The sequence below is a fragment of the Oryctolagus cuniculus genome, chromosome 12 (genome assembly GCF_964237555.1).
Source record: "Oryctolagus cuniculus chromosome 12, mOryCun1.1, whole genome shotgun sequence".
Lineage (NCBI taxonomy): Eukaryota > Metazoa > Chordata > Mammalia > Lagomorpha > Leporidae > Oryctolagus > Oryctolagus cuniculus.
Genome location: NC_091443.1, coordinates 44,066,792 through 44,094,423, shown reverse-complemented (window position 1 = coordinate 44,094,423; position 27,632 = coordinate 44,066,792). Strand labels below are relative to the sequence as shown.

Below are 27,632 nucleotides of genomic sequence, written 5' to 3'. Positions count from 1 at the left end.
GTGTTACCTATTAAGATGTATTGTAAAGAATTTCATTACCAAAGTCCTTTCTTCCCTCAAATTATCAAGAAAATTGTAATTCTGAAAAGTAACCTCTGAAATTATATAAGACCTGTTTTGTGTAACATTTTGCTTTTACTTGAAGCTTTATAAAACATTGCTTACAAATTTCCTCTTCAAACATACATACTTTTTTATCTACTGATTATATTGGTGAGATGCTAGAGATAATATACTCAATTATGAATTAGGAGATGACATGTCAGTTAGTTTCATACACTTTTATCCATGTGTTTAATAACAAAATTCTCTAACACAAAGTGCTTACATTGGCTTGATACTGTTCCAGAATCACATGACCTGGAAACTCTGGTTCTGGAATACTTGCAAATCGTCGAATAACAACTAACAGTGTTTCAAGGCCAGAAAGACGGAGCTGATCGCTGTGATCCGTAGCAGCCATAAAAGCCATTCGAATTAAGTCAGCAAGATGTAGCACCAAAAAGTCATCTACAAGGTAAAAAGTATCTTATCAAGAAAAAGAATATGCTGGAACTAAGACTGTCAAATGATAATTTCAGGGCCAGCACTGTGGTGCAGTGGGTAAAGCTGCTGCTTTTGGCACTGGATTCCCATATGGGTACCGGTTCAAGTCCCAGTTGTTCCACTTCCTATGCAGCTCCCTGCTAATGTGCCTGGGAAAGCAGCAGAGGATGGCCCAAGTACTTGGGGCCCTACACCGACATGAGAGACCCAGAAGAAGCTCCTGGCTCCAGGCTTCAGATCTCTCTCTCTCTAACTCTGCCTTTCAAGTAAATAAATCTTTTTTAAAAAGTGATAATTTCAGGCTAGCACTGTGGTGCAGCAAGTTAAAGCCCCAGCCTGCAATGCTGACATCCCATGTGGGAGCCAGTTCAAGTCCTGGCTGTTCCACTTCTGATCCAGCTCTCTGCTATGGCCTGGGAAAGCAGTAGAAGATGGCCCACGTCCTTGGGCCCCTGCACCGATGTGGGAGACCTGGAAGAAGCTCCAGGCTCCTGGCTTCAGAACAGCTCAGTTCTGGCAGTTGCCACCATTTAGGGAGTGAACCAGTGGAATGGAAGACTTCTCTGTCACTCTGGCTCTACCTCTCTCTGTAACTCTATCTTTCAAATAAATAATTCTAAAAAAACTAATAATTTCTCCTTAAATTTAATAACTCAAACTTCTTCTAAGTACTTCTGATTCCATTTACTGTTTTATTTTACTGTCTGTTAATTATAGACTTTTAAAGCTAGACTGAATGCACACTGTAACTACACACAGATCTATCCCAACCCAAATGACTATGTGTAACTATTAGAACACCAGAGGCAAAACCAGCATCTTTTACAAGAGTGCTAACAGTATACTCAAAAGAAATGTTGTCCAGACCTTGATAAAAGCCAGTAGTTGGAACTTAGGAGTCTTTGGGCTTTGATGAATTAGGCAGTAATTTATTCTCTTTTTGTCAAGTTGAAGGTAAAAGACTTAATGTTGCTTTTAAAAAACTTTCTTTTTTTGTGTGTGTTTTTTTAATTTATTTGAAAGTCAGAGTTAGAGAGAGGGAGGGAGGCAAAGAGAGATCTTCTATCTGCTGGTTCACTCCCCAAATGGTAGCAATGACTAGAACTGGGCCAGGCTGAAGCCAGGAGCCTGGAACTCCATTTGGGTCTACCATGTGGGTGGCAGGGGCCCAAGTACTTGGGCTATCATCCACTGCTTTCCCAGGTGTATTAGCAGGGAGCTGGATTGGAAGTGGAGCAGCCAGGACTTTAAGTGGCACCCATGTGGGATGCCCAGCATCGCAGGTGGTGGTTTAACCCACCATGCTACTACACTGGCCCTTCATGTGGTTCTTTATATAGGCTAGACTGTCTTATTTTTACATGTCTTGCCAAACACACAAATGATGGGAATATAAAAAACATTTCTAGCTAAAGAAATGATACCTGAGAATTCCTTTTATTGTTACAAGACATTCTTTCGTGTAAAAATTCTCCTGATAAAAAACATTCTCCTAGGGGAGAGATGTTAGAAAATCATTTAACAGTGTTCTAATAATAAAATGTTTTAGGGGTGCAAATAACCTTTATGAATGTGTGTGTCTTTGTGTATTTTAGATTAAATATTTGAATGTATTAGAATTAACCATATATGTAATTACATACCATATATATTAAATATATTTGAGACTAATTAAAAGAATAACAGCTATAGCTCACAATGAAGAACTAACATATTTTAATAAGTGTCAATTACAGTGGGAACATAGGGATCATTCAGTATTTATGGAATACTAATTTTATACCTATTTAGTCTCTAGGAGATAACTAATTCATACTCAGACCAGCAGTTCCAACATTTTGCTTTGTAGTTCTTCTGATAAAGAATACTTCTAAGGCATCTAGAAATGACCATTATGTCTCTGAACATATGTTCTTAAGTTAATTAGACATTAAACCACACACACATATAGGTAAAAATAATAAAACTGAACAATAAAAGTTAAAAAAAAATAACTGTTGGGAACCAGCTAATGTCTGTACTACTTCCAGAGACCATGATTATTCTCTTTAAACTGAACTCATTGCACATACTCATTAAACAAACGTGAATGTGAATTTAGGAAGTTTAGACATTAAAAATTACGTTCAAAAAACTACTAAACTTATAAATATTTTAAATTAATATTACAACCATAAGCATTTCTCCATAGAGCATTTGATATTTTTATTATTATGCCACTTACTTCTTGAATCCCTTTTTTTCATTTCTTGTGCCAAAGTAATGTCAAAATGTGCACTGCTGGCATTTTCACACTGGCTGATTATCTTACAAACGCATTCAGCAGCAAAGACTCTAGTAGCCCATCGGGGATTGGTAAAAGGATGCGATTTTTCATCATTTCTGGTGGTCAGGACTGAATCATCATCCCCTTTATCTCCTTCTTCCTCTTGCATTGTATCCACACAAGTTACAGTAGTAAAATCTTTTATCAGTGGAAAATACATAACAATTAGTTGAAGATGCATTTAAAAAGGAACACGAAAAATGTCATCAAATGCAAATCAGAATTAATTACTGCTGATTAACCATATATGTTTAAAAAACAACTCTTCAACTTACTATGCCAAAATGCTCACCCCATCACACATTTTCTTAATAACATCAAATAATTAGGTAACATACTACAGACAACAGTGTTGTTTAAAGAGAATGCTCTAAAAGCTGTTCCAGGTCAAAATAAAAAAATTATGATTATATTCAATATGAAAACCCAAACACTAGCTATGGGATAGTTATGACTCCTGTACACCTAGTTGGCTATACTTAGGAAGTTCAAAATTCTCTTGTAGGGAATAGAAGGAAAATATGCCAGGACATGATGGTTCAAAATACAGATACAAATCACTGGAAGCAAACATGACCAGTAAGAATAAAAGTTGACACAGACAGAAGAACATTAAAAATAATTCCAGGAGTTATGCAGGTATCCCAAGTGACATCATTTTTTAAAAATGTGTATAGTTACCTACTTTTTTTTTTTAAGATTTTATTTATCTATTTGTGAGGTAGTTACAGTAAGAGAGAGGCAGACACTGAGAAAGGTCTTCCATCCTCTGGTTCACTCCCCAAATGGCCACAATGGCCAGAGCTGAGCTGATCCAAACCCAGGGGCCAGGAGCTTCTTCCAGGTCTCCCATGCAGATGCAGGGATCCAAGCATTTGGGCCTTCTTCTACTGCTTTCCCAGGCCATATCATAGAGCTAGATCAGAAGTAGAGCAGACAGGGCTTGAACTGGCGCCCATATGGGTTGCCAGCACTGCAAGTGGCAGTTTTACCCACTTCACACGGCCAGCCTCACCCCCAAGTGGCATCTTAACCATTAAGCCAAATACCTGCCTCTACCATTTGAAATTCATATTAACTGTGGAGAAACAGGCTTACTGAAAATGGAACTTTGACAATTTTTCTATTTAGTTGATTTTAGGCAATCCTTCAAGAATTTATTATATATGAAAAGAAATGACTGGGCCACCATAACTTATATCATACCTTTTATACAATAAATAGCAACTCTACTTTTTAGTTTGATTTTTAACTGTAAAGTCATCTATCAAAAGAAAAAAAGCAGGCTTAAGTGCTGAGATTTTAGTGATCAAACGAAAAAAGAACTGATTAATTAATAAGAATTAGACATTAGAAGTATGAGGGTACTTTTAAAAGTTTATGGAGGGGCCAATGGTGTGGCGTAGCAGGTAAAGCCACCACTTGCAATGCCGGCATCCCATATGGGTGCTGGTTTGAGTCTGGCTGCTCCACTTCTGATCCAGCTCTCTGCCATGGCCTGGGAAAGCAGCAAAAGATGTCTCCAGCGCTTGTGCCCCTGTACCATGTAGGAGACCCAGAGGAAGCTCTTGGCTCCTAGCTTTGGATCAGGCCAGCTCCGGCCATTGCAGCCATTAGGGGAGTGAACCAGCAGATGGGAGACCTCTCTCACTCTCCCTCTCTCTCTTTTTGCCTCTCTATAACTCTGCCTTTCAAATAAATAAATAAATAAATCTTTAAGAAAAAAAGAGCTTGTGAAATAACAGAATTAAAAGATAAGTTTATTTTGGTGCCAAAAAAATTCAAAACCCATGCAATTTTTTCATAATATGCACTTTCTACAAACCTTTGGAAGTCCCTAACAGAATCTTCATTCATTTATTTATTTATTTGAAAGGCAAAGAAACAGAGATGGACAGAAAGAGAGAGACAAACATCTGTCCTTCTCCTTCAATGCCCACAACAGCTGGGCTGAGCAGGCCAAAGCCAGGAAGTCTGGACACAATTTGTCTCTCCCATGTGGGTAGCAGGGAACCAACCACTTGAGCCATCATCTGTAGCCTACCAGGATGTGCATTAGCAGAAAGCTGGAATAAGAAGCAGAGCAGGGACTCAACCTGAGGCATTCCCATACTTGGGTCAAAGGCGTCCCAAGCAGAATCATAACTGCTGTGCCAAAAGCGTATCACAGAATCTCCATTTAAAGAAAGTAACATCCAAACGTGCATAATCCAAATATTCATACAGGATTGATGAACTGCCAGTGGCAATCAGTTTTATATAGCTTTTGCTTTCAACTTTGTTATTTCAGTTGGTCATCACCAGTACTTACCAGCTGATGCAGCAAGTACGTCTTTACAAAGCTTTAACCAAAGGGAGAGCTTTTCCACTGCCATGGATGTAAGCATATGATTCAAAGTCTCTTTGATATCATGGCATAACCTCTGATCTGTCTCTTTGTCTAGTAAGGTCAATAAAGCGCCTTCAAGGCCCACTTCTCTGATGTTAGCATCTGACAAGAAGAAAATCGATGATCTAAGTAATACAGAAAACAAAACTGCCAGATAAGACACTCACACACTCAACAGCAACTCAAATATTTCACAGCACCAAATATTCCACACTGAACTACCTCAAATATTGTGTATTAATCTACTAAGACTCATTTTAGTTCACAATGCAAGTTTGGGATTATTTATGATCTTGAATAGCTATTTCTAAGTAATATCACTGAAGTCTTTATTAATACTTTTCAATCTATCTTCTTAGGTTGACATTTTTATCCAAATATTGTTCAGTATTAAAAATTTTATCAGATTTTTAAAAATTTATTTATTTATTTATTTATGTGAAAAACAGAATTAGGGAGAGACAGAGAGATCCTCCATTCACTGGTTCACTCCTCAAACAGTTGCAAGGGCTAGGATTGCTCCAGGCTGAAGTCAGGAGCAAGGAGCTTCATCTGGGTCTCCCACATGAGTGAAGGAGCCCAAAGACTCGGGCCATCTTCTGCTGCTTTCACAGATACACTAGCAGGGAGCTAGATCAGAAGTGTAGCAGCTGGGACATGAAGCAGCACCCAGATGGGATGCTGGTGTTGGAGGCAGTGGCTTAACCCACTACACCACGTTGGCCCTTATCTAATGTTTCTTTGTAAGATTATTTTAATTTTTATCACAAGTTAATTTCAGGGGCCAGCACTGCGGCATAAAGGGTTAAGTCACCGCCTCCAAGGCCAGCATCCCCTATGGGAGTCGGCTCAAGTCCCAGCTGCTCCACTTAGAATCCAGCTCCCTGCTAATGTACTTGAGAAAGCAGCTAAGAATGGACTAAGTCCTTGGTCCCCTGCACCCATGTGGGAGACCCAGATGCAGCTCGAGGCTCCCAACTTCAGCCTGGCCCAGCACTTGTTGTTGTAGCCATTTGGGGAGTGAACCACAGGATGGAAGATCTCTCTCTATATCTCCTCCTCTCTTTCTCTCGCTCTCTAAATCTTTCAAATAAATAAATCTAAAAAAATTTTATTTCAAATAAACAATTAAGTGTTCCTTATTCTAGTAAAAAAGGTAAATGTATTAACATGAGAGTAAAGACTAAACAGAAAGTGACCACTGTATGAAAAAGAATGTTTAATTCCTACAACTAAGCTATTGCAGACTACTGAATTAGTATCCATTATTAATATTTAGTTAATACTCATTATACAATATTTTCATTGCAAAACAGTAAAGCATTTTGATGCTTTTCCTTGATCTAGCACCTACCTATTCTTTTAATTTTGAAAATGCCCAAAGGGCAAGTAATTGTGCTCTTGAAGATGTAACTAATTTAGCATTTATGAAAGCATTTAGACTCTAATGGTTAGGTCACTATACAAGTCTATTTTAAAAGAACAGTAAGAGGTGGTGGGAATGTTTCTGGTTATGCATCGACAAAGAACTAATAGCTAATGTCATGTGATTCATGACTGGTTCCTAGATTTGGCTGGGGTGAGGAGGAAGGAAGAAACCACAAAGGACATTCTTCAGATAATTAGGGAAATCTGTCCACAGACTGTAAAGTCCATGACATGATAAATTCAATGTTGATGTTCTTAGGTGTGGAAATTTGGTGTGTAGTCATGAAGAGAAATGTCCTTGAGAAATGCAAAGAAATGCAAAGTGAAGTATTTAGGGATGAACTGTCATCACGTCTATAGCCTGCTCTAAGATAGTTTGGCAAAAGGTGTGTGTGTGTGTGTGTGTGTGTGTGTGTGCATACATGTCAGCATGTGTAGAGATACATTTATAATGAATATCACAAAGATATTAAGTAGGTAAATTTGTGCAATCATTGCATAGTTCTTTCAACTTCTCTATGGCTTTTAAAATTTTTAACATTTTTAAAAAAGAAATTATATAACGAGTTCCTTACTATAATTTTGCTCACATAGTAGGAACACATACCAGTACATTTACATAATCAAAGGCTAAAGCAACAGATGTAATTTCAGAGGTAAATATAAACAGAAGTTCGCTTTGGGGAGATTATCTGACACTGTCAGAAGACAAAAATTTCTCTGGTTGAGGTTAAGTAATGACAGAATAGTTTGGAAATGATTTCTATAACCTACTGGTGATTACTATACCCGTCTAGCAATGCTGATTAATCCAAGTTAGAGCAAAAGTTTTACCGTAACAATAAAATTGTAATTTAAAGAGCACAGGCTACTGACAGCAGAACACATTATAGATCTGAAAGTTTTATGATATCAAAGAACTTTGTAAAGTCTATGACAGTACTTTGGAAACTATACACATTCAAGCATAATATACTAGTATTACTATTTGAGTAGGTTAATATTTCTTTGAATTTATATGCATGTTTGTGTTACACTCATCAGTTTTAAAATGAAGGTATATATACTTAAAAGTTTTAAATTTAGCTCTAAAATGTAGAATAACATGCATAAAGGCTCTTTAATTAGTACTCATGTATAATACATTGTGTTAAAATGAGATTTGAGGTGAAGGGAGACATATATGATTAATTACTTAGGGGCTAAAAGTAATTTCAATTGACTGCTGTAAAAAAAAAATTGCTCTAAACCAGTGGCTCCAAAACTTTAGTATTAGCACAAGCAGAGTTAAAGCACAGATTATAAGAATGAGGTTGCTAGGCTCTTCTCCCAGATTTCCAGCTCAGTAGATCTGAGATAGATCCCAAAAATTTGCACTTTAAAGAACATCAACCAAGATGAGGGGGATGTTGCTGGTTTGGGGATCTTAGTTTGAGAACCACTGCCTTAAGCTAGTAACATCACTCATTGGAATGATAGTAGTTGTTAGCAACTGTTTCTTGTAACAGGTTTACAACCTACTGTACATCAACATTTAAATTTTGTTATGTATAAATGGAAAATGTAAAATCAAAACAGTCATTTGAGCTGGACTTATTTTCACAAAAAGAATTACCTGGAATGAACTTCTCTTTGCTGTCCTTAGCAAACATAACAGCATGTTCTGAAACCTCAGCTGCTTCTCTCTGCACAAGCTGACGTAAACAAGCCAGTACTGCTCTTCTCAGTAACAAGTAGGGACTACAAAGATTCACCTGAAAGATAGCATGAGGAGGATCAAACAGCTAAAATCTTGATGACACTCTGAAGTCTAATGGATATTCACTGGACCTCCTCCTGATTCTATCCAGCCCATCCCTGGACTGGACATAATTTATTTATTTATTTATTTTTTGACAGGCAGAGTGGACAGTGAGAGAGAGAGACAGAGAGAAAGGTCTTCCTTTGCCGTTGGTTCACCCTCCAATGGCTGCCACCGCCAGCACACCGCGCTGATCCGATGGCAGGAGCCAGGTACTTATCCTGGTCTCCCATGGGGTGCAGGGCCCAAGCACTTGGGCCATCCTCCACTGCGCTCCCTGGCCATAGCAGAGAGCTGGCCTGGAAGAGGGGCAACCGGGACAGAATCCGGTGCCTCGACCGGGACTAGAACCCGGTATGCCGGCGCCGCAAGGCAGAGGATTAGCCTAGTGAGCCACGGTGCCAGCCTGGACACAATTTATTAAAAACACAGAAACTTCTTGAAATGGTGCTGGTATACATTTCTGATTATATAACTTAGTAACAGCTTATGCAGTAATATATGTCCTAGATTATGTACTGTTCATAAACAAATCCAGCAAAAGCCTCTTGACAGTGTTAGAAGACAGCACAAACATAGGTAAAAAAAATAGTTTTAGGAGATAAATACAACTGAAAGCATTTATTTGCAGTTTATACATTTGTGCTCATGCAACTATATTATGTTTTCTGATTCCCAAAGTAGAAATGTATATAAATTTATATAGGCACTATAATATACTGGATAAAATGGGGGCTCTGGCGTTAGACTGCCTCAGTTAGAGCCAGAGATCCACCAGTTACCAGCTATGCGATCTTGGGTAAATTATTTAACCTCTATGTGCCTCAGTTTCCTCATCTGTAACATTACCCCATCTCCCAGGGTTGTTGTAAAGTGAAGGCAAATTAACATGCAAGTGCTTACCACAGTACCTGAGCAAATAGTAAATGTAAGTTATTGTTAATGTGATCTCTAACAATTCAATAGTATTTTATTCAGATGACCTATAGAGTAAACAAATGTGTTTTGAAATAAAAGCTGGGAAGAATTTACTGAGAAAACATTCACCAAAACTCTCTAGAGACAGCTATTACAGAACAGCACATTTTATAGTTGCCACGTAAAGATACTTAGAAATATGTATATGCACGTATCTGAGTAAATCTCACTAAGTTGTATCTACATACAGCAAATAAGATTGGTGATATACCTCAAATGATCAATCACAAGTCAAAGGATTCTGCTTACAAATTCTTATTCAGTGACTTCTTAAAGTAAAATAAAATCTAGAGACTTCAAATATATTTTGTCCTATTAAAGTAAAGGTCAATAAATACATATCTTATGATAGTGATTTTCAGAGCAAAATCTGAGAAATAATGGTATTAAATTCTTATAGTAATTGTTAGATTTGGTGAAGCTAGGATCAGTATACAAAAAAAAACACATGGGAAGAGAACTGAATCCTAAACTTATCAGAAGTCAAAAAACAGAAGAAGTTTATGAATATATCATCAGTGAATCACAAGGATGGGAACAGCCTTTTAAGTATATTCTATTATACTTTGAAGCAGTATTATGAACTCCAGAGTGGATAGAGAGGAATGCCATTCACAGATATGTTCAAGGCAGTCATACCAGTCATGTTTAGAAGTCTGTTGTTAAAACGAGTCTATAGGTTAACAAAGAGAAAGTTTTACTCATGCCCAACATTACTTCTGTATTCAACAACAATGACAAAAGCACTTCACAACACATTGTAAAGAAAAGCTAATGAATCTATTAGTTACTCTAATGGGAATTTTATAAGCATAAGCAATGCAGGTGCAGCATTTTTCAGGCTGTTCAAACAATTTTTTAGGAAAAGCATGCTTAAGTATTCTTGTCTTGTTTGGTAGAAAAAAGGTGAGGGCTGTCACACAAAGCAAAATGGGAGGTTTAACATCTCCATGTCATTCTCCAGCATTTACACCAGGAAGAGGAACAGTGGGTTAAGGTAAACAAACAAAGCAGGCAAAAATGAAAAATAAAAATGTAGGTAAAAATCCTTTCTAAAATGAACATACTAAATCAAAATGAGGCACAATTCAAGGAATGAGTGCACTAGCTGGAGGTTAGGAAGGATTTGTTTATATTGGTTTTAAACAAACACCATGTAACATGCTACACATACTGGACTTTGCATTAATGATTAGCTTAAACAAAGAGATGCAGAGAAAAAAAATTTTTACAACCAAAAATGATACAAAGAAACAGCACTGCAAACCTCAAAAAAAAAAAAAAATTAGGAATCAAGGGTCAGGGACCTACCAACACAGAATTATCCAACAAGATTTCCTGCACAAAAACAAATGACAGACCGGTCATGACAAAACTAAAAGTAAATACTAGGATGACTTTGAAAACAGTTAGCTAATTATTAAAATATAAATGATGATAGAGTTATTACCCAGACTGGCTTAGCTTCAGCTTAAAACAGTGTGCCACAAATACTTATTTTGTAACTTAAAATATGAGTTGGGCTAAGATCTCAAAAATCATCAACTTGAGAAATTCAAAATGTAAAGATATAAAATATATAATAATTTTAAAATGCACATTAGTATAATTGAGTTTCCTTTGTAATCTGTGATGAAACCTCACTATCAAAATTAGACCAAGCAGACATGAGCATCAGAGGAATGATCTGGATTGTGTTCATAGGAAAAGGTGCCCAGTAAGACACAAAGTTAATAGTTAACCTCATCCTAAGTTAATTATAGGTTTTTTTTTTTAATCTTGGAAGCCAATTTTTAAAATTAAGAATACTCAGAATTGCTAGTGAAGCTAGGGCCACATTCAGAATGGAAGTTAAACATTACAAAGCTAAAAGAGAACCCCTCCTATGAAGATTCATGCCTAATAATGAAATGCAATTTCCTTACTTGGATGAATACTCTAAATGATAAAAAAGTCAATCTAATAAATTCAGACTAAATTACTAACCACAATATTAAGACACAAAGTTAACATACTATAATGATGGTAATTTTAAAATGTCTCTTACAGCTGAAATATTATACAGCTGAAATATTATAATAAATGTAATTAAGATTTGGAACTGTAACTTCAGATTTTCTCAATTATTCTGAATACACCTAAAGGGGAAATCTGTTAAGTCTTAATTCTTCTTTATATGTAAAATTTTTGGTCTGTGGAAGGAAAAAAGTCCATGAGTTTGATCAGATCTTATTCATCATGAATTAATGGCTGATCTAGCTCTTAATTTTTCAATAAACCTTAATTAATAAATGAATATATGTATCACTTAAAGGATATTAATGGAAATTTTCTACTATACAATTAATACAATGCATGTTTAAGACATATGTCAAGACAATAAAAAGAACTTCCATTACTGAGTGCTAAGTGCAAGCCTGGAACATGTGCCTTCACATACAACAACTTGTGAAATTATAACATTTTTGTAGAAAAGTTGGAAGAGGTTACGGGACTTGCTTAGGTCACGAGCAGGTGGCAGAGTTGAGATGAGATGCACCCATAAAATCTACAAAGGCACTATAAATTCAAGAAACAGGATTGGAAATGGAGTCCAGAAACCTGGATTCTAGATCTAGAGTTAGTTAGCTATCACCACTTAGATGTGTCACCTTGGGCAAGTTATTTGATTTCTTTTCTCTCTCTTTTTTTTTGGTTTCTAGTTTATCTTTTGATTGAGAAGGTTAGTTTCAATGATACAAATAACATTCTACAAAAGTAGGAATAATCTTTGTGACATAGTTTTAGATTTTTGAGGCTCTTTTAAGCTCTGAAATGCTGCATATTTTGCCTCAAGCTTGAAAATGAAAGGTTTCTAAAGGAGTGATTCTCCACAGCCTTTACTAAAGGGAGTATACTATGAACATGGAAGGGACAGAAAAAGCTGGAAAGCAGTGGGTCGAGTTCTGATTCCACATGCATCTCAGTGTTTGAAGCAGTCCAAACAGAAATTGGTCACAATTAAGGTACACAGATCAGGAAAAAAAGATTAGGCACCATTTCTTCAGAATTTTCAGCTGACTGCCTACATTTTTCTACATTTGTTAGAAACAAAATTAGGATCTTGATACTGATGCAGATGTTGCTAGAATATTAAGGGAAAGTTATTTTTCCATTCATGATATAAAGAACCCTATATATAAGAATTTAGAAAAGATGAAAAATAAGAAAAAAATGACCACATAAATTTCTGCATGTCTTAAAGCATAAAACATTCTCTTATATTGTACCTGGGACATAATAAGCACCTATTATATGGTACTTATTAGTATACAAAATATTATAAATATTAATTTACTTTTTACAAATATTAATTTCAACATTAATGAAGAAAAATGAATCAGTATTCATTTATGAGAGATTTAAGAGGTGATTTTCTGAAAGCTGCTGTTTACCTGCCAAAACAGGCTGGAACTGAGGGAAATCAGCTTTGTAGGTAACATAGTATAGAGAAGAATTTAAATGTGTCCTAGAATAAATCTAAGTTTCAAATAAAACAATCTAAGGACTCAATTATAATTTTATACTCACACAGAGGCAGTTAACCAAGCTAGACAAGTTGACATATCGTGGGGCAAACATATGAAGCTGCTGAAGGCAAGAGATGGCCTGGGCTTGCACAAGGCAGTCTGGGTTATCTTGCATCACTGCACAACCCAACAGACAGGAAGCCCTTAAGGTAGACATGGAAGCACTGTTACCTGAAATGAAAAGCAGATTGGTTTTAATAATTAGCCTATAAAATCACTGCTCTTGAAACATGTATCAAAGGCTTTGAAATTTTATTTCCAGTTTTTTTTTTTTTAATATTTTACTTATATGCAAGGCAGAGTTAGAGAAAGAAGCAGAGATAGTGAAAGAGAAATCTTCTATCCACTGGTTCATTCCCCAAATGTCTGCAACAGCCAGGGCGGGGCCAGTCCAAAGGCAGTTGCCAAGTCTCCCAGGTGGGTACAGGGGCCCAAGGACTTGAACCATTTTCCACTGCTTTCCCAGGTGCATTTACAGGGAGCAGGATTGGAAGTGGAGCAGCTGGGACTCAAACTGACACCCATATGGGATGCCAGCACTGCAGGAAGAATTTTTTTTTTTTAAAGAAAGCTTTTATTTAATGAGGACAAATCTCATAGGTACAGCTTTAGGAATATAGTGGCTCTTTCCCCCATACCTGCCCTCCCATACCCACTCTTGTCCCATCTCCTACTACCTCTCCCATCCCATTCTTCATTAAGATTTGTTTTTAAGTAACTTTATATACAGAAGAACAACTCTACATTAAGATTTCAACAGTTTTCACCCCCCCCCCACTTAGTATAAAGTACTGTTTGAGAATAAGTTTTACAGTTAATTCTCATAGGACAACACATTAAGGACAGAGGTCCTACATGAGGAATAAGTGCATAGTGAATCCTGTTGTTGATTTAACAGTTAACACTTTTTTTTTTTTTTTTTTTTGACAGGCAGAGTTAGACAGTGAGAGACAGACAGACAGAAAGGTCTTCCTTCCATTGGTTCACCCCCCTAATGGCCACTACGGCCGGCACGCTGCGCCAATCTGAAGCCAGGAGCCAGGTGCTTCCTCCTGGTCTCCCATGCAGGTGCAGGGCCCAAGCACTTGGGCCATCCTCCACTGCCTTCCTGGACCACAGCAGAGAGCAACCTGGAAGAGGGGCAACTGGGACAGAATCTGGCGTCCCGACCTGACTAGAACCCGGGGTGCTGGTGCCGCAGGCGGAGGATTAGCCTAGTGAGCCGCGGTGCCAGCCAACAGTTAACACTCTTATTTATGATGTTAGTGATCACCTGAGGCTCTTGACATGAGCTGCCAAGGCTATGGAAGCCTTTTGAGTCCCCAAACTCCATCAATATTGGGTAGTGGAAGTTCTCTCCTCCCTTCAGAGAAAAGTGCATCCTTCTTTGATGCCCCTTTCTTTCCATTGGGGTCTCACAGAGATCCTTCATGTAGAACATTTTTTACCCCCGTGTCTTGGCTTTCCATGCCCCAAATGCTCTTATGGGCTTTCAGCTGAATCCAAATGCCTTAAGGACTGATTCCGAGGTCAGAGTGCTGCTTAAGGTATTTGTCATTCTATGATTCACAGGCAGCATCTTTTTTATTTTATTTTATTTTTTTTTTTTTTAACAGGCAGAGTTAGACAGTGAGAGAGAGAGAGTTATAGACAGTGAGAGAGAGACAGAGAGAAAGGTCTTCCTTCCGTTGGTTCATTCCCCTAATGGCCATTACAGCCGGGGATGCGCTGATCCGAAGCCAGGAGCCAGGTGCTTTCTCCCGGTCTCCCATGTGGATACAGGGACCCAAGCACTTGGGCCGTACTCCACCGCCCTCCCGGGCCACAGCAGAGAGCTGGACTAGAAGAGGAGTAACCGGGACTAGTACCCAGTACCCCAACTGGGACTACAACCTGGGGTGCTGGCGCTGCAGGCAGAGGATTAGCCAAGTGAGCCACGGCGCCAGCCGCAGGCAGCATCTTAACCTGTTATGCCACAATGCCAGCCTCTTAATTCTAGTTTTAAATTTATGGATCTGTGAAGTAAAAATTTCTTCTACAAAAGAAGGAATAATTTATGTGACAGATTTTTATATTATCTTTGTTATTCTTCAACTGAAAGGCTTATTATGATACAAATCATTAGGCAAAGAAGTTGGGTCTATTGTTTCATACAAAGTGTAATTAGAAATTCTCAATAAACTTGGCCCTGGTTACATTAGTTGAGAGCTACTTTCTTTATTTAAAAAAATATTTATTTATTTATTTGAAAGGCAGTGTTACAGAGAGGCAGAGGGTAGAGGATCTACCATCTGCTGGTTCACTCCCCAAATAGCCACAGCAGCTGGAGCTGAGCCAATCCGAAGCCAAGTCTTCCAGGTCTCCCACACGGGTACAGGGCCCCAAGCACTTGGGCCATCTTTTACTGCTTTCCCAGACCATAGGAGAGACGGATCAGAAGTGGAGCAGCTGGGACTCGAACCAGAGCCCATATAGGATAACTGCATTGCAGGCAGTGGCTTTATCTGTTATGCCATGGTGCCAGCCCAGCCCCAAGGGAGCTACTCACATATAATCATTTACAACACAACCTGAACAGATCAGAATATATGAGATTTCAGACTTACAAATGTTATAAAGATTTATTTATTTATGTGAAAGGCAGCTAGAGAGAGACAGAGAGAGGATGAGAGAAAGAGAGAGAATCTTCTATCTGTCAGTTCACTCCCCAAATGGCCACAACAACTGGGACTGGGCCAAGCCGAAGCCAGAAACCTGGAGCTCCACCTGGGTATGGCTGCCAGGGGCTCAAGTATTTGGCCATCTTCACTGCCTTCCCTAGGTACAATAGCAGGAAGCTGGATGGGAAGCAGAGTAGTCAGGACCTGAACCAGTTCTCTGATAGGAGATGCTGGCATCACAAGTGGCTTAACTCCCTGTGCCACAACACTGGCCTTTTACTTCTTAAATAGGTATCAGAATCATTTATTGATTACACAGAAACCAGATTCTTTAAAGTATCTCACTTCATGTCTGTCATTTTAATTGTTAATGGCAGCATCTTTAGGAACTATCCAATCTTTATAAATATGGTATTCCCTTTTTAAGGCAAGAGAAATCAGAATGAATGGCATTTAAATATTCACTTAAAACATAACTGGGGTGGGTCTTTGGTACAGCAGCTAAGAGGCCACTTGGGATGAGCACATTCTGTGTCAGAGTGCCTGGGTTTGAGTCCCAGCTCCACTCCTGATTTCTGCTCCCTGCTAGTGTGCACCCTCAGAGGCAGAAGATGATGGCTCAAGTACTTGGCTCCCTGCCATTCACATGGGAGACATGGATTATGTTCCAGGCTCCTGGCTTCAAACCACCCCTGACTTTTGTGGGCACTGCGCAGTGAAATTGGAAGATGGAATATCCTTTTCGATCTGTCTCTGCACCTTTCACATAAAATCAAAATAAATAAAATAAAAATCTACCATATGCCAAGCATAGATATTAGGAACAGAATTCATTTTTATGTGTATGTTTTTAAAGTCAAACATCATAAAATCAGTTATGTATACTTCTGTAGATTATGGTTTGGTCTCCAAACTCATGTAGATATGTAAACCCAAAGTCATTTTTAAAAATTTATTTTATATATTTGAAAGACACACCACACAAAGAGTCACAACTGGGCCAGGCTGAGGCCAGGAGCCTAGAATTCCACCCAGGTCTCCTACATGGTAGCAATGACCCAATCACTTGGGCTATCTGCTGCTATTCTCCCTCCTCACCCCTGCGCCATACACATTAGTAGGAAAATGGAATCAGGAGTACAGCCAGGACTTGAACCTTGGAACTCTAATACGGAAATCAGAGGTCCCAAGCTGCATCTTAACTGCTATGCCAAATGCCTACCCCAGAATGTGAAAACTTAAATCTAGCTGTGGTATATAGGAGGTGGGCCTAGTAGGAGGTCCTTAGGTCACTGGGGGCTTGCCCAACAGAAGGTAATTCTTCCAAGATGGTTTGTTATTTTTTTTTTTAAGATTTATTTTACTTGAGAGGCAGAGTTATAGAGAGAGGGAGAGACAGAAAGAGAGGTCCTACATCTGCTGGTTCACTTCCCTAATGGCTATAATGGCCAGAGTTGCGCGGATCCAAAGCTGGGAGCCAGGAGCTTCCTCTGGGTCTCCCATGCAGGTGCAGGGACCCAGCACTTGGGCCATCTTCTGCTGCTTTTCCTTTCTGCTGCTTTCATGAGGGAGCTGGATTAGAAGTGGAGCAGCCAGAGGCCGGTGCCACAGCTCACTAGGCTAATCCTCCGCCTGTGGCGCTGGCACCCCATGTTCTATTCCTAGTTAGGATGCTGGATTCTGTCCCAGTTGCCCCTCTTCCAGCTCAGCTCTCTGATGTGGCCCGGGAAGGCAGTGCAGGATGGCCCAAGTGCTTGGGCCCTGCACCCACATGGGAGACCAAGAGGAAGCAACTGTCTCCTGGCTTCGGATCAGCCACAGTGCGCCGGCCGCAGTGGCCATTTGGGGAGTGAACCAATGGAAAAGGAAGACCTTTCTCTCTGTCTCTCTGTCTAACTCTGCCTGTCAAATACATAAATAAATAAATAGATTAATTAATTATTTTTTTTAAAAAAGAAGTACAGCAGCCAGGACTCAAACCTGTTGGTATGGCAGCATTGCAAGTAGATGCTTAACCTACTAAGCCACAGCACCAGTACCCTAAGATGGCTGGTTTTAAAAATAAGTTGGGGGGCCAGCGCCGTGGCTCACTTGGTTAATCCTCTGCCTGCGGCGCCAGCATCCCATATGGGTGCCAGGTTCTAGTCCCGGTTGCTCCTCTTCCAGTCTGGCTCTCTGCTGTGGCCTGGGAAGGCAGTGGAGGATGGCCCAAGTGCTTGGGCCCCTGCACCCAGGTGGGAGCCCAGGAAGAGGCACCTGGCTCCTGGCTTTGGAACGGCATAACTCCGGCCGTAGTGGCCATTTGGGGGGTGAACCAACAGAAGGAAGACCTTTCTCACTGTCTTAACTCTGTCAAATAAATTTAAAAAAAAAAGTTGGACAGGGCCCGCACTGTGCCATAGCAGGTAGAGCTGCTGCCTCCAGTGCCGGCACCCCATATGGGTGCCAGTTCGAGTCCCAGCTGCTCCACTTCTGATCCAGCTCTCTGCTATGGCCTGGGAAAGCAGTGGAAGATGGTCCAAGTGCTTGGGCCCCTGCACCTGTGTGGGAGACCTGGAAGAAGCTCCTGGCTCCTGGCTTTGGATCAGTGCAGCTCTGGCGGATGCAGCCAACTGGGGAGTGAACCAGAGGATGGAAGATCTTTCTCTCTCTGTGTAACTCTGTCAAATAAATCAAAATAAAATTAAAAAAAAAAAAAAAAGTGGGTCCAGTCACTCTCTCTGCTTCGTGGCATGCCAAGTGATCCTTTCTCTGCACATACTCTATCATTGACATCTGCCACCCTCATTAGATGCCAAACCAATGGGACTGCCCAATCTGGGACTTGAACCTCTAAAGCTGTGAGCTAAATATAAACATTTTCTCTTTATAAAGTTAGTTGCTTCAGGTATTTTGTTGCAGTAATGAGAAGCTGACAAATCTACATACCTTGTAGCTCTGGCCCTAATGTGGTAATAAGAGCATTCAAACAGCGTCCAAGACTTTGGTGGACTTCAGCATGTGTAGGAGGCACATTTAACAACAACATTATAATAAGAGAAAGGGTAGGTTCCACGTGTGCATTGTAGAGTGGGCCAGCAGAATCAATTATCAATGACAGAGAATGTAGTGCCCAGGTCTGTGAAGACAGAGAAACACAATAAAAAATGTTACAGCAGCATTTAGAAACACAGAATATATTAAAATGTTCTTCTTTTGAAGTAAGTGGTAAAGTAACAGCAAAGTCATTTATGTATATGCTACTGGTAATTTTGAAAGAGATGAATCAGGAACTTCAAAAATTTAAGAAAATTCTTCTCTAAATATCCAGTACTGGGGGACCAGCCTGTGCATCTGTGATGCCAACATACCATACAGGTTCAAGTCCCAGCAGCTCTACTTCTGATCCAGCTCCCTGCTAACAGCCTGGGAAAAGCAGCAGAAGATGGCCCAAGTAGCTGGGCCCCTGCCACCCACATGGGAGATCTGGAAGAAGCCCCTTCCTGGCTTTTGGTTTGGCCTGGCCCAGCCTCAGCCAGAGGCCATCTCGGAAGTAAATTAGCCATTGGAAGATTGAGCTCCCTCCCTCCCTCCCTCTCTCTCTCACATTCTCCCTGTGTAACTCTTTCAAGTGGGTGAATAATTTTTTAAAGATTTTATTTATTTATTTGACAGGTAGAGTTACAGACAGTGAGAGGGAGAAATAGAGAGAAAGGTCTTCCATCCACTGGTTTACTCCCCAAAAGCGCTGATCCGAAGCCAGGAGCCAGGAGCTTTTTCCACCATCTCCCACATAGGTACAGGAGCCCAATTAGTTACGCCATCTTCTACTGCTTTCCCAGGCCATAGCAGAGAGCTAAATCAGAAGAGGAGCAGCCAGGACTAGAACTGGCGCCCACATGGGAATGCTGGTGCCACAGGCGGGGGATTAACCTACTGCGCCACAGCATCGACCCTGGGTGAATAAATCCTTAAAAAAATAACAATTTAGTATTGGGGCAGGCATTGTAACACAGCAGTTACGCTGCTACCTTCAAATATGGCATCCCACATGATTGCTGGTTTGAATCCTGCCTGCTCCACCTCCATTCCAACTCCCTGCTACTGTGCCTGCAGAAGTAGTCAAAGATGGTTACTTGTGCCGCTGCCACCACTGTGGGAGACCTGAATAGAGTTCCAGGATCCTGGCTTCAGCCTGGCTCAGCTCCAGCTATTGTGGCCATTTGGGGAGTGAACCAGCAGACGAAGATCTCTCTTTCTCTCTCTCTTTCTCTCTGCCTCTGCCTCTCTGTAACTCTGCATTTCAAATAAATAAATAAATATTAAAAAAAAATGCCCCAGCCTGCAGCACCAGCGTTCCATATGGGCGCTGGTTAGAAACCCAGCTGGTCCACTTCCAATGCAGCTCCCTGCCAATGTCCCTGAGAAAGCATCAGAGGACAGCCCAAGTCCTTGTGCTCCTATACTCATGTGGGAGACCCAGTAGAAGCTCCTGGCTCCTGGCTTCAGATCAGCCCAGCACCAGCCTTTGTGGCCATTTGAGGAGTGAACCAGCAGATGGAAGACCTTTTCTCTTTACAATCAGGAAGGTAAGGGTGAATTGTAAAGAATCTGTGAGAGGGGTCAGCATTGTGGCATAGCAGGTAGAGCCACCACCTGCAACCCAGCATTGACCGTTTTGGCTATCTGAAGATAAGCAAGTGGAAGATATCTCTCTCTCAACTCTGCCTTTCAAATAAATAAACTTTAAGGGGCCAGCGCTGCAGTGTAGCGGTACAGCTGACACCTACAGTGCCGGCATCGCATATAGGCACCAGTTCGAGTCCCAGCAGCTCCACTTCTGATCCAGCTCTCTGTTATGGCCTGGGAAAGCAGTAGAAGATGGCCCTGCACCCACGTGGGAGACCCAGAAGAAGCTCCTGGCTCCTGGCTTTGGATTGGCACAGCTCTGGCTGTTTTGGCCAACTGGGGAGTGAACCAGCGGATGGAAGACCCCCTCTCCCTCCCTCCCTCCCTCCCTTCCTCTCTCTCTCTCTCCCTCTCTCTGCCTCTCCTTCTCTCTCTGTGTAACTCTTTCAAATAAATAAATAAATCTTAAGAAAAAAAAATCCAGTATAGAACCAACTCAGAGATAATTGTCTAACTTAGAATGGTATATTTAGATATAGCTTAGCATCACAAATTCCCACATAATGTTTGGTACTTTAGCTAACAGCTTAAATCAAATCTAGTTTTCTGAAAAACTGTTTATATAAACAAAGAAAACTGAAGTTTTTAAAAGGAATCAACAAACTCTATGACTTCATTTTGAAAGTATGGACAAATCTCCTGAACATAATGTTAAATGAAAAAAGCCTGATATAAAGGAGTATATCCTGTATGATTCTATTCATGTAAAGTATAAAGGCAGGCAAAACTAATTGATGCTGTTACAAATTAGGATAGTGAAGCAAGTAATTAACTAGAAAAAAAGGCCTGAGGTAGTGATAACACACTTTATTGATCCAGGTGATGGTTCCAGAGTATATTCAGGTTGCGCATATTATTTATAGACATGTTCAATTATGATAGGTAGGCACACTTTTATTTATATACCCAAGGGCATTTAAAAAAGTTTGTAAAGGGGCAAGTGTTTGGCCTAGTTTTTAAAGAACTGCTTGGGATGCCTGTATCCCACATCATAGTATAGAGGAGTCCCAGCTCCACTCCTGATTCTAGTTTCTCACTAACGTGTGCCCTGGGAGGCAGCACAATATGGCTCAAGTAGTTGGGTTCCAGCCACCTACATGGGAGAACTGGATTGAGTTCCTGGCTTCCAGTTTTTTCACCCTGTCTGGTCAGGGGCCATTGCAGGCATCTGGGGGAGTGAACCAGTGATAAGAACTTTCTCTTTCTGTCATTCTCTTTTATTTTCTCTGCCTCTCAAATTTTGGTTAGCGAATACTACAGTAATTAGAAACAGGCTTACTAGGGGACAGAAATAAAATGAGATAAGGGGGAGTAAAAGAACAGGAGGAATAAAAATTTCTAGATTTCATAAAGATATGAGTAGAATGAAGACTTTATTGACAGAAATGGGTAAGAAATGTGATAATACAGTAAAATGGTTAACTACATGGTTTTTAGTTCATGACATGTGCTCTTGACCTGATTCCACAATTTATTAGCTTTTCAGCTGTGAGCAAGTTAACTCAGTTCTTTTTTTTTTATTTAATTTTTATTTATTTATTTATTTATTTATTTATTTATTTTATTTATTTTTTGACAGGCAGAGTGGACAGTGAGAGAGAGAGACAGAGAGAAAGGTCTTCCTTTGCCGTTGGTTCACCCTCCAATGGCCACCGCGGCTGGCGCGCTGCGGCCAGCGCACCGCGCTGATCCGATGGCAGGAGCCAGGAGCCAGGTGCTTTTCCTGGTCTCCCATGGGGTGCAGGGCCCAAGCACCTGGGCCATCCTCCACTGCACTCCCTGGCCACAGCAGAGAGCTGGCCTGGAAGAGGGGCAACCGGGACAGAATCCGGTGCCCCAACCGGGACTAGAACCCGGTGTGCCGGCGCCGCTAGGCGGAGGATTAGCCTAGTGAGCCGCGGCGCTGGCCAAGTTAACTCAGTTCTATAAATCTCAGTTTTATTTCCATGTAATGGGACTATATACATCAAATTACTCTGAGGATTAAATATGCTAACATATTTAGAATATAATATAATGCCTGGTGCCTATTCAACCCTCCAAAACCGATATTTTTAAAATGAAAAGGAGACTCATTTTAGAAAAGGTACTAAAATTGACTTTAGACACTGTGAATGTGTCTAGATTTGAATGTAAATTTGGATTTTAAAAATCCATCAATGTTAACTTGTTTTGACACTGTTCACAAATTAGTAATGGTTAATAAAAGCATAATGAATAAGGAATTTCATGAAAGCATCCCATGAGGTACATACCTGCACATCAGGAGACGTGCTGTCCTGAGACAAAGTATAGAGGACTCCAACACAAGAATTCAAGTGTTGAGAAGAACTCATTCCTCCTAAATACCTATGTAGAGACCCCAAAGCCAGTGAGTGTCCTGTTCTGGTAACCACATCCCTTGCTGATTTCAATCTGTAATTGTGGAAATAAAAATAAACGACAATCACTAGAAAGACAACCCCACCTCATGCATGAACACTGTCACTTAGGTAAAATCTTTTAGGTAATAGCTATAAAATTCAGAAACATATTTATTATTAGCTGATAAAAAATTCTGAAATAGCCTGAAAACTTACAAAAGAACACATTTAAGACAAAAATGTCTTCATGTTATAAATGAGTATTAACTGTTTCAATGTTTTTCAGATAAACACAGAGACAGAAGTTTACAAAGCAGACATCATCATTATTTTAGCATTAAGTTACATTTTTAAAATCACATGTTTAGATACTTCTATTCCACAGAAATTTTCAACGTGAGAAATTTAATTTTAAAATTAAATATGAGAAAGTAATAATTACTGAGAATTTTCTATGTACTGTATACTAATTACGTGCTTTGTATTTAGCTCTATCATGCTCCCAACAACCTTGAGGTTCATACCATTATCATTTTCACACATGAGGAAATCAAAATGATAGCCAAAGAAACTCTCACAAAGTAACTTACTATTAAATAACAAAGCTGATATTTGAGTCGTTAGTAATCTGACTCCAAACTTTAAGTGTTTAATCAAATCAGATACACACATTCGACAGACTACAAAGTTCAAATACCATGTGCATTCACTACCATCTCTACGAACGTTTCATACATACATGCAAACAGACACACATAAGAATACTTCAAACCAGAAAATGCACATTATCTTTTCATTCAGTTTTCCAGGTACTCATATGTCGCTCCCCGTCTTCATGGAGGAACGACACAGGACCCTGCACTGTTCTTTTGTCTGCTCGGCCCTCCCCGGGTTTGCTGCTGGTTCTTCCCGGGTTGGCTACCGACCCTTCCACCTCCGTGGAAGGGCGGTTCCCCCTGCCACTTTCCCCACTTCCGCAGGGGAGCGGCACACCGCCGGCCGGCGCTCTCGGGGGCTGCTCAGGTGTTCCCTTTAGATGTTCCTGGTGCATGTTGTCTCTCTCCTCCTTTATAGTCCTCTTCCACCAATCCCAACTCTGCTACCCACACGCCGAGTACGCTGCTCTCCTCCAATCAGGAGCAGGTCCTGCTGTTTATTGGTTGAACTGGAGGCAGCTGTGTAGAAGCTGTTTCCTCCCTTCTCAGTGCCATATTGTGGGAGAGCAGATGCATAGAATAAGTCTTAATTCCAGTAACTTAGTCTAGTCCAAGTTGCTCCCAGTTGCTCCCCACACTCATATACATACAAATAAAACTAATTTAATATCTTATTTAGAATACAGAAAAACAGACTGAGAGGAATAAGGAACCTACCCAAAGTTAGGGAGCAGACAGAAATGAAAAAAAAAAAAAAACAGTCTAAATTTCCTAATCTGCAGCTGACAACCTTTTTCTTTCTACAACAGATTGTTTTTACTACTTATCACCTATAATTTCACATGATAAAATCCTGTAAGTGGGGCCAGCGCTGTGGCACAGTGGGTTAACACCCTGGCCTGAAGCACTGGCATCCCATATGGGCACTGTTCCGAGACCTGGCTGCTCCACTTCCAATCCAGCTCTCTGCTATGGCCTGGGAAAGCAGAAGAAGATGGCCCAAGTCCTTGGGCCCCTGCACCTGTGTGGGAGACCCAGAAGAAGCTCCTGGCTCCTGGCTTCAGATGGGCAGAGCTACGGACATTGTGATCAACCGGGGAGTGAACCATCAGATGGAAGACCTCCCTCTTTCTCTCTACCTCTCCTTTCTCTGACTTTCAAATAAATAAATAAATAAATCTTTTCAAAAAATCCTCTAAGTATCTCATTGTTCTGGAGTCCATCCACTGGTGATCAATTATATCACTCATATTACAGATACTGATCTTTTTCTTACAACAGAAAGACTTAAGTTTAAGTATTAATCATTTCAAATTCTAAGCCTAGTACGCCAAATCTGTCAACATTCCATTTCTTAGTTAAATCTCAGAATGCAGTTCTTACTAATTCCAGCAAACTAGCAACTTATATACCCAGTTGTGATACCTAGCCCATGCGTAGAAAATAAGAAATTCACTTACTTGTCAAAGCTAATTTGAGCTAATCCAGCAGTGAAAGCTCCATCATCAACCACTTGGGCTAATCTGGCCCAGGCCTCTGCAGCAGCACATCTCAACAAGGGGTTGGGACTCTCCAGGGCTCCCGTTACTAATGTTAGGACAAGTCTTCTCATTTCTTCTGGACCTAAACTTCCCTTAGAGGCAGCCACGTACTGGAATATGTAAAGACCAATTCAATTCTGTTACACATTTTGGAATGTGTATTCTGGTTATCCAAATGTTTATACTTAAGACTACTATTTAATAAAAATCAGAACACAAAAATCCATATTGATCATACAAACATCATTTTTTCCCCGAAAAGTACTTGAGAACTTTAAACCTACAGAGAAACAATATGGCAGTCAACTATCCCTGCAGTATGAATCTATTCAGAACAGCCTCAACTAAGATGTTCATAAAATGAATGACCTAGTACTTATTGTATTTTATTCAGAAACAATGAGTCAGAAATGCAACCAGCAGCTGGATTTGGTCCACAGGCCACGGTCCTTCATTTCCTTGTCTAGGATATTAGATTCAGTGGGTTAATACATGGCTCCAAGCTAGAGGTTTGATTTCTAACACGTTATAAAACTTTTTTCTTTTTTTGCTCTGCTTCCGATTCAGTTGCCTGTTAATGGATCTGAGAAGGCAGCAGAAGTGCTTGGGCCCTTGCCATCCACATGGGAGACCCAGATGGAGCTCCAGCTCCCAGGTTTCAGGGCTTGGCCCTGGCGGTTGTGAACCAGTGGATGAAAGATCTTTGTCTCTCCTTCTCTCTCTCTTTGTAACTTTACCTTTCGAATATATAAGATAACAAGGTGGGAAATATTACTGTTCCTAAATCTGTATATATGAAATACATGAAACTTGTGTATCTTAACTACAATTTTAAAAAAACTATATATAAGATAAAGCTTTTTAAAAAAATCACCTTCCAATCTACTTAGTTGGTCACCACTTTTTAAAAATTAAGCAAACATTTGGATTTTTAAAAAAGCAGAATTACCTTTAAGAAACCAGAAACTGAAGAAACAACATGCAACTGAACTACCTGCTGACGAGCTCCTTTAGTGTGCTTTATACTGTTCCAAAGTTGTTCCAATGTGAGAAGCCTAAATCAGAAGCAACAGGATTTAAAAGATAAATCTTGTGAATAAATAAAGATAATACAAGCCAAAGGGCAGTAACGAGTACCTTCCACTAATTTTATTGTATTATTTTGTTAGAAATATTAAAATGAGATAAACAACTGTGGTACACCTTGATGCGATAAAGGAAAAGAAAACATAGCATAACCAACAGAGGAATATTTTGATTACAGGTCATTCTGGCAGCAAGAAGAAGCATCTGCGAAAAAAAATTACAATGGACCACTTAACAGTTTAGCTGAGCAAATTCAGCTATTTCAGGGATTATTTTCTAAATAAAACAAATCTAAAAGTTACTTGCATTAACTTTTTTTGTCCCTCCCCCCATTTAAATATATTTATCCTAGAACCTGGATATAATGAATTCTTAAACACAGGTAAGAACTCAATACTATTTAAACCTAACAATTTAGGTCTTACAGATACGGTAGTATTTGTGACAATATCCATTCCAATAACTGGGAAACTAAAACTTGATATTATGCTACCAAATTTACTCAATATTGATATGACTACACAAAACATCTTCAAGAATTTGGGCTTTTGCAGTCACTGTTGTGGCACAGCAGGAAAAGCCACTGCCTGCAGTGCCGGTATTCCATATGGGTGCTGATTTGTGTCCTGGCTGTTCCAGTTCCAATCCAGCTCCCTGCTAATAAACCCGGGAAAGTAGCAGAGGATGGTCCAGGTGCTTGGGCCCCTTCCACCCATGTGGGAGACTCTGGAAGAAGCTCCTGGCTTTGGCCTGGCCTAGCACTGGCTGTTGCAGCCATCTGGGGAGTGAACCAGTGGATGGAAGGTATCTTTCTCTCCCTCTCTGTAACTTTGCCTTTCAAATAAATAATAAATAAATCTTTGAAAACACGTAAGTTACTCTTTTCATTTCTGTCTTAACCAGTAGGAAGGATAACCACCAAGAGAACTCTCCCACAGCTTTCTGCTAGGTACAGCTGTTTCCATACCTTACAGATAGGTGAAAGTAACCCTTAATTCCTCTCCCACCCTACCCTGAACACAATCAACTCAGAATTATCAAATTATCAAAAAGTTTCAGCAGACTCAACACAAAAGATGATGAGGAACTCTTAAGTCTTTTGTCTAAGCATTTCTACGTAAATTTCACTACTGATCAACTTTTTTGTTCTTAATATCAGAATTTATTCAATTCAAATTCATTGTTTCATTTTAAGGTTGCCATCAACTAATGTCATCTGTAGTTAAGGAGAAGCAACAAACCATTTGAACCCCCAACTATACTTTTAAGAAATGTATTTGGGATGTTATTGTATATAACAAAATTTTAATCCTTGCTTTACTCTTTTAATACATCTATAAGGGCCAGTGTTGTGGTGTAGCAGCTTAAGATGCTGCCTTCAATGCCAGCATCCCATATGGATGCCAGTTCAAGTCCTGGCTATTACATTGCTAATCCAGCTCCCTACTAATGTGGCTGGGAAAAGAGCAGAAGATGGCCCACATACTTGGGTGCCTAGACCCACGTGGGAGGCCAGGATGGAGTTTCAGGATCTGGGTTTCAGCCTGGCTCTGGCCAGGCTGTTGTGGCCACTTGGGGAGTGAACCAATGAATAGAAGTTCTCTTCTATTGGCTGTAATGG

At 40.0% G+C, this 27,632-nt stretch overlaps 1 protein-coding gene and 1 long non-coding RNA gene across 15 annotated transcripts in view; one reads left to right on the top strand and one right to left on the bottom strand.

Moving 5' to 3' along the window:
* The window catches only part of HEATR5A (HEAT repeat containing 5A), a 146,165-nt gene that overhangs the window by 37,151 nt on the left and 81,382 nt on the right, over window positions 1–27,632 (bottom strand). For 6 of the 14 annotated variants that reach the window (XM_051822144.2, XM_070053790.1, XM_051822141.2 and 3 more), the window contains 10 exons: window positions 25,875–25,980; window positions 24,845–25,035; window positions 22,621–22,780; window positions 18,626–18,815; window positions 13,039–13,208; window positions 10,780–10,806; window positions 8,305–8,443; window positions 5,184–5,363; window positions 2,771–3,010; window positions 329–510 (listed from right to left, as the gene is read on the bottom strand). In XM_051822144.2, the coding sequence (XP_051678104.1) occupies window positions 329–510; window positions 2,771–3,010; window positions 5,184–5,363; window positions 8,305–8,443; window positions 10,780–10,806; window positions 13,039–13,208; window positions 18,626–18,815; window positions 22,621–22,780; window positions 24,845–25,035; window positions 25,875–25,980 (1,585 nt within the window). The remainder of the gene's footprint in view (window positions 1–328; window positions 511–2,770; window positions 3,011–5,183; window positions 5,364–8,304; window positions 8,444–10,779; window positions 10,807–13,038; window positions 13,209–18,625; window positions 18,816–22,620; window positions 22,781–24,844; window positions 25,036–25,874; window positions 25,981–27,632) is intronic. The other 8 variants (XM_051822146.2, XM_051822145.2, XM_070053791.1 and 5 more) reach the window with 2 other exon arrangements.
* Window positions 350–24,575, top strand: LOC100357855 (uncharacterized). The gene is made up of 2 exons (XR_011380778.1): window positions 350–517; window positions 24,194–24,575. It is a non-coding gene; the product is annotated as an uncharacterized lncRNA (long non-coding RNA).